The 7850-nt window shown below is 44.0% G+C and overlaps 1 protein-coding gene across 1 annotated transcript in view; it reads right to left on the minus strand.

Moving 5' to 3' along the window:
- Window positions 1–789, minus strand: part of LOC133561310 (probable G protein-coupled receptor 85) — a 4335-nt gene extending 3546 nt beyond the window's left edge. The window contains exon 1 of the mRNA XM_061914674.1: window positions 50–789. Within this exon, the coding sequence (XP_061770658.1) occupies window positions 50–789 (740 nt within the window). The remainder of the gene's footprint in view (window positions 1–49) is intronic.
- Window positions 790–7850: the final 7061 nt, after the last annotated feature.

A 7850-nucleotide genomic window follows, 5' to 3' on the forward strand; every position in this document is an offset into this window, starting at 1 on the left:
GTTCTGCCGGATGCCCAGCAAAGTAGGCGGGGTGGGGCCCCGTCCGAACCCGGCCAGCCAGTTGGCGGCCGCCTGCCCGCTGGCCCCCGGCCCGTGGAAGGTCCAGTTCTGGCTGACGGCGGGCACGAACTGGACGGGCTTCATTTTTCGGCGGTCGTGCACAAAGAAGATGAGCTTGAGGTAAACCAGCTGCGTGGCCAGCAGGATGAGCGCCAGCAGCAGCATGAAGCCCAGCGAGTCGTTGGCGCGGAAGGAGCGGTGCTGGAAGGTGCACTGGTCCTCCTCCTGGATGAAGGAGTAGGTGCCCACGTCCAGCACCGGCGGGAAGGCCATGGCCACCGACAGCGTCCACACCATGCAGATGACGGCCAGGCAGGTCCAGAAGGTCAGCCTCTTGGTGTAGAAGCGGTGGTGGGCGATGGCCAGGTAGCGGGTGACGCTGACGCAGAAGAGCATGAACGCCGTGTGGAAACAGGAGAGCACGCCCAGGAAGGCGATCACCTTGCAGGTCAGCGTGCCGTAGCTCCACGCCGAGCCATTCTTCACCGAGGTGAAGACGAAGGGGAAGCAGATGGCCGAGCGCAGGATGTCGGAGGCGCACAGGTCCAGCAGGAAGTAGTAGGGCGCCCGGTGCAGGCTCTTGTCTTTGACCAGCAGGATGGAGATCAGGAGGTTCCCGACCACGCCGACGCCGATGATGAAGCCCAGCGAGGTCAGTTTGAGGAAGGTGGCGAGAGGAGAGACATTCTGCAAGATGGTGTGGTCCCCTGCATGGCTATAGTTCGCCATAGATGGAGGAGGGATCATAAAGATAAGCAGGGGGGGTGGGGGATGGGGAGGGGGGTACTTGGGAAGGGGGGGGGGGGTTGCTTCAGCCTAGTATCATGATCCGGAGGTGGCGGCGTCGGCGGCGGCGGTGGCGGTGGCGGAGGAGGAGGGAGGCGTTAGATCCATTTGGCGACGATGCGCTCCGAGGAGGTTTCCGGGCGTGTTGGCGAGCTCTCGTCTAAGGCATCCTTTTGTTCCTTTGTCTCATCACACCTACAGGAAGTCGGGTGGAAAGGGACACAAAACAGGGGGGGGGGGTAAAAAAAAAACAATAAAAAAACAAAGAATCATACGCCTATCGCCACTCGGCCACCGCATTCTAGAACAGTCATGTTGCACAATTAGTCCTCACATCTCCTCATCATAACACACAACATGGCAGCACGTTATTGGAGGCGCAGTGGGGGGTGGGGGGCTTTTTTTTTTTTTTTTTTTTTTAAACGCAAGAACGAGCACTGTTAAAGAAATCCACCCCCTTGCCCAAAAAAATTTTTTTTTAAATAAATAAAAAAGAAGGTGCACTCGATGACACCATAGCGTTTAAAAAAAACGCCAAGTCAGCTTTATTTAAAATGTATTCTTGCACATATTTGCATCCAAATATATATATATTTTTTTAAATTAAAAAAATAAATAAATAAACATTTTCATGCATCTTTACTCGTCATAACAACAAAGATGTGTACTTACGTTGTTTGGGTTTTTAAAAAAAAAAAAAAATAATAATAATAAAAAAAAAACGTCCTCCTGCGAGTGTGGAATGACGGGAAAAAAAATGGAGAAAATCGTCAGGATTCTGTGATGAAGCAAAATCCCCCCCGCGTCTTAGCCGCCGAGCCTCACGTCGACGAGACCGCGATCAATGTCCGCGTCGTCCGCTTGCCATCAAAAACAAGCGCGGTCATCTCGGGTGGGGGGGAAGGTGGGGGGGTGAATTGGTAAGGGCGGGGGGGGGGGGACCGATCCACAGTCGAACCTGTTGATAAACGCTCCGTTGCTCGACGCCCCGCGGGGATGACTTCGTCGTGTTTTCCCCTTGAAAAAAAAAAAAAAACAATTCCCGACCGTTGCCTCCCGAGCCTCTTTTTTCCACCACGGCGAATATCATACAGGGAAATGGAGAGCAGTGCGCATGCGCCCTGCATCCCCTATTTGTGATCCAAGACGCGTCCTGTCTCTAGTTGCAGCTCCACCGGGCCTCTGATGCCCGCTGGAACCACTGCCCCCCCCCCCCCCCCCCCCCCCACCCCCCTTTTACAGCACATGCCGCAAAATAATCCAACACATTCCATCATGTAGATAAACACTTTTATTTTTTAAAGCTAAGCAGCTTTTGGCCAAAAAACATTTAAAGTGCGGAAATAGCATCCATCCATTCTCTCTTAAAGAAACACACTAAAATTGGGGCCCCTGAGCAGAATTTATTTAGAGGCCCCGCACTCTTACCCATTAAAACATTTCTTCAGACATTTATATTTACATGAAATTTTATTTAAACCAGGGATTTTTAAAGTTGGAACCTCCTACTTGTTGTAAATATATTTTTAATACAAACCCCGTTTCCGTATGAGTTGGGAAATGGTGTTAGATGTAAATATAAACAGAATACAATGATTTGCAAATCCTTTTCAAGCCATATTCTGTTGAATATGCTACAAAGACAACATATTTGATGTTCAAACTGATAAACATTATTTTTTGTTGCAAATAATCATTAACTTTAGAATTTGATGCCAGCAACACGTGACAAAGAAGTTGGGAAAGGTGGCAATAAATACTGAGAAAGTGGAGGAATGCTCATCAAACACTTATTTGGAACATCCCACAGGTGTGCAGGCTAATTGGGAACAGGTGGGTGCCATGATTGGGTATAAAAGCAGCTTCCATGAAATGCTAAGTAATTCACAAACAAGGATGGGGTGAGGGTCACCACTTTGTAAGCAAATTGTCAAACAGTTTTAGAACAACATTTCTCAACGAGCTATTGCAAGGAATTTAGGGATTTTACCATCTATGGTCTGTAAAATCATCAAAGGTTCACAGAATCTGGAGAAATCACTGCACGTAAGCGATGATATTGTGGACATTTGATCCCTCAGGCGGTACTGCATCAAAAACCGACCGTGTGTAAAGGATATCACCACATGGGCTCAGGAACACTTCATAAAACCACTGTCAGTAATTACAGTTGGTCGCTACATCTGTAAGTGCAAGTTAAAACTCTACTATGCAAAGCGAAAGCCATTTATCAACAACACCCAGGAACGCCACCGGCTTGGCTGGGCCTGAGCTCATCTAAAATAGACCGATGCAAAGTGGAAAAGTGTTCTGTGGTCTGACGAGTCCACATTTCAAATTATATTTGGAAACTGAGGACGTGGTGTCCTCCGGAACAAAGAGGAAAATAACCATCCGGATTGTTATAGGCGCAAAGTGTAAAAGCCAGCATGTGTGATGGTATGGGGGTGCATTAGTGCCCAAGGCATGGGTAACTTACACATCTGTGAAGGCAACATTAATGCTGAAAGGTCCATACAGGTTTTGGAGCAACATATGTTGTCATCCAAGCAACATTATCATGGACGCCCCTGCTTATTTCAGCAAAACAATGCCAAGCCACGTGTTACAACAGCGTGGCTTCGTAGTAAAAGAGTGCAGGTACTTTCCTGGCCCGCCTGCAGTCCAGACCTGTCTCCCATGGAAAATGTGTGGCGCATTATGAAGCGTAAAATATAATAGTGAGAGTCCCGTTGAACGACTGAAGCTCTACATAAAACAAGAATTTCACTTTTAAAGATTCAAAAATTTGTTTCCTCAGTTCCCAAAAATGTATTAGGTGTTGTTAAAAGAAAAGGTGATGTAACACAGTGGTGAACATGCCCTTTCCCAACTACTTTGGCACTTGTTACAGCCATGGAATTCTAAGTTAATTATTATTTGGAAAAAAAAATAGAGTTTATAGGTTTGAACATCAAATATGTTGTCTTTGTAGCATATTCAACTGAATATGGCTTGAAAAGGATTTGCAAATCATTGTATTCTGTTTATATTTACATCTAACACAATTTCCCAACTCAAATGGAAAGAGGGTTCGTAAAAAGGATGTTTTATAATAAACTGGCCCTAAAGGAACCTTGTTTTTGCAGTAGTACCGCTAATCACTAGCTGGCAACTAGGGCGCTAACAACTATCTGGCTAATAGTCCGCAAAAATCGTTAGCTGGCAACTATAGAGCGCCAGTCCATAAATCCACTATGGACTGGACTCTCACTATTATATTAGATCCACTATGGACTGGACTCTCACTATTATATTAGATCCACTATGGACTGGACTCTCACTACTATGTTAGATCCACTATGGACTGGACTTTCACTATTATGTTAGATCCACAATGGACTGGACTCTCACTATTATGTTAGATCCACTATGGACTGGACTTTCACTATTATGTTGGATCCACTATGGACTGGACTCTCACTATTATGTTAGATCCACTATGGACTGGACTCTCACTATTATATTAGATCCACTATGGACTGGACTCTCACTATTATGTTAAATCCACTATGGACTGGACTCTCACTATTATGTTAGATCCACTATGGACTGGACTCTCACTATTATGTTAGATCCACTATGGACTGGACACTCACTATTATGTTAGATCCACTATGGACTGGACTCTCACTCTTATGTTAGAGCGACTATGGACTGGACTCTCACTATTATGTTGGATCCACTATGGACTGGACTCTCACTATTATGTTAGATCCACTATGGACTGGACTCTCACTATTATATTAGATCCACTATGGACTGGACTCTCACTATTATGTTAGATCCACTATGGACTGGACTCTCACTATTATGTTAGATCCACTATGGACTGGACTCTCACTATTATATTAGATCCACTATGGACTGGACTCTCACTATTATGTTAAATCCACTATGGACTGGACTCTCACTATTATGTTAGATCCACTATGGACTGGACTCTCACTATTATGTTAGATCCACTATGGACTGGACTTTCACTATTATGTTATATCCACTATGGACTGGACTCTCACTATTATGTTAGATCCACTATGGACTGGACTCTCACTATTATGTTAGATCCACTATGGACTGGACTCTCACACTATTATGTTAGATCCACTATGGACTGGACTCTCACTATTATGTTAGATCCACTATGGGCTGGACTCTCACTATTATGTTAGATCCACTATGGACTGGACTCTCACTATTATGTTAGATCCACTATGGACTGGACTCTCACTATTATGTTAGATCCACTATGGACTGGACTCTCACACTATTATGTTAGATCCACTATGGACTGGACTCTCACTATTATGTTAGATCCACTATGGACTGGACTCTCACTATTATGTTAGATCCACTATGGACTGGACTCTCACTATTATGTTAGATCCACTATGGACTGGACTCTCACACTATTATGTTAGATCCACTATGGACTGGACTCTCACACTATTATGTAAGACCCACTATGGACTGGACTCTCACTATTATGTTAGATCCACTATGGACTGGACTTTCAATATTATGTTAGATCCACTATGGACTGGACTCTCACTATTATGTTAGATCCACTATGGACTGGACTCTCACTACTATGTTAGATCCACTATGGACTGGACTCTCACTATTATGTTGGATCCACTATGGACTGGACTTTCACTATTATGTTAGATCCACTATGGACTGGACTCTCACTACTATGTTAGATCCACTATGGACTGGACTCTCACTATTATGTTAGATCCATTATGGACTGGACTCCCACTATTATATTAGATCCACTATGGACTGGAGTCTCACTATTATGTTAGATCCACTATGGACTGGACTCTCACTATTATGTTAGATCCACTATGGACTGGACTCTCACTATTATGTTAGATCCACTATGGACTGGACTCCCACTATTATGTTAGATCCACTATGGACTGGAGTCTGACTATTATGTTAGATCCACTATAGACTGGACTCTCACTATTATGTTAAATCCACTATGGACTGGACTCCCACTATTATGTTAGATCCACTATGGACTGGACTCTCACTATTATGTTAGATCCACTGTGGACTGGACTCTCACTATTATGTTAGATCAACTATGGACTGGACTCTGACTATTATGTTAGATCCACTATGGACTGGACTCTCACTACTATGTTAGATCCACTATGGACTGGACTCTCACTACTATGTTAGATCCACTATGGACTGGACTCTCACTATTATGTTGGATCCACTATGGACTGGACTTTCACTATTATGTTAGATCCACTATGGACTGGACTCTCACTACTATGTTAGATCCACTATGGACTGGACTCTCACTATTATGTTAGATCCATTATGGACTGGACTCCCACTATTATATTAGATCCACTATGGACTGGAGTCTCACTATTATGTTAGATCCACTATGGACTGGACTCTCACTATTATGTTAGATCCACTATGGACTGGACTCTCACTATTATGTTAGATCCACTATGGACTGGACTCCCACTATTATGTTAGATCCACTATGGACTGGAGTCTGACTATTATGTTAGATCCACTATAGACTGGACTCTCACTATTATGTTAAATCCACTATGGACTGGACTCCCACTATTATGTTAGATCCACTATGGACTGGACTCTCACTATTATGTTAGATCCACTGTGGACTGGACTCTCACTATTATGTTAGATCAACTATGGACTGGACTCTGACTATTATGTTAGATCCACTATGGACTGGACTCTCACTACTATGTTAGATCCACTATGGACTGGACTCTCACTACTATGTTAGATCCACTATGGACTGGACTCTCACTACTATGTTAGATCCACTATGGACTGGACTCTCACTACTATGTTAGATCCACTATGGACTGGACTCTCACTACTATGTTAGATCCACTATGGACTGGACTCTCACTACTATGTTAGATCCACTATGGACTGGACTTTCACAATATTATGCTAGATCCACTATGGACTGGACTCTCACTACTATGTTAGATCCACTATGGACTGGACTCTCACTACTATGTTAGATCCACTATGGACTGGACTCTCACTACTATGTTAGATCCACTATGGACTGGACTCTCACTACTATGTTAGATCCACTATGGACTGGACTCTCACTACTATGTTAGATCCACTATGGACTGGACTCTCACTACTATGTTAGATCCACTATGGACTGGACTCTCACTACTATGTTAGATCCACTATGGACTGGACTCTCACTACTATGTTAGATCCACTATGGACTGGACTTTCACAATATTATGCTAGATCCACTCGACCACCATAGCACCAGTCGCCCGGGGTGTTGTTGAAATGTGTTGTTTCCTTGCCTCCGTCGGCATGTTGTATGCATGATGAGTTCAAGGCCCTACGTTAAAAAACAACTGGCTGGACCTGCACTGTCAACATTATTCTACCATCTAACGCCTGATTTTGCGAATGCTAAACGTCCATGTCGACGGGCGGAATCCGACTGGCAAGTTCACCCGAGGTAGAAATGCTTCCCATGTACTGTAGATGCATAATTGACAAGCACTTTGCTCACTGTTGTTCCCAACCCGCCCGCCTGTCCTGCACAGCATCACAAATTCATAGAACTGGAGTCATGTATGTTCGGATGGAGAGGCGACGTGTGAGGAGCCCGTCTGACAACGTGGGATTTTTTTTTTTTTTTGTTGTACCTGCGCTGTGAAACATGAATTATTAATAGTCACAACACAGGGATGTATCAGTATGGATCTTACCTTGGGACACACAACATTCACACACAGATTCACACACACATTCACACACACATTCACACACAACATTCACACACACATTCACACACAACATTCACACACTAGGGACCATTTATGTTGATAATCAACCTATCCTCAGTTTTCAACACCATTTGCAAAATAAAAGAACATAAACGAGGATATATTTTTTTATTTAAATAAACAATACGT

This window comes from Nerophis ophidion, linkage group LG10 (assembly GCF_033978795.1).
Source record: "Nerophis ophidion isolate RoL-2023_Sa linkage group LG10, RoL_Noph_v1.0, whole genome shotgun sequence".
NCBI classification, from domain to species: Eukaryota; Metazoa; Chordata; class Actinopteri; order Syngnathiformes; family Syngnathidae; genus Nerophis; species Nerophis ophidion.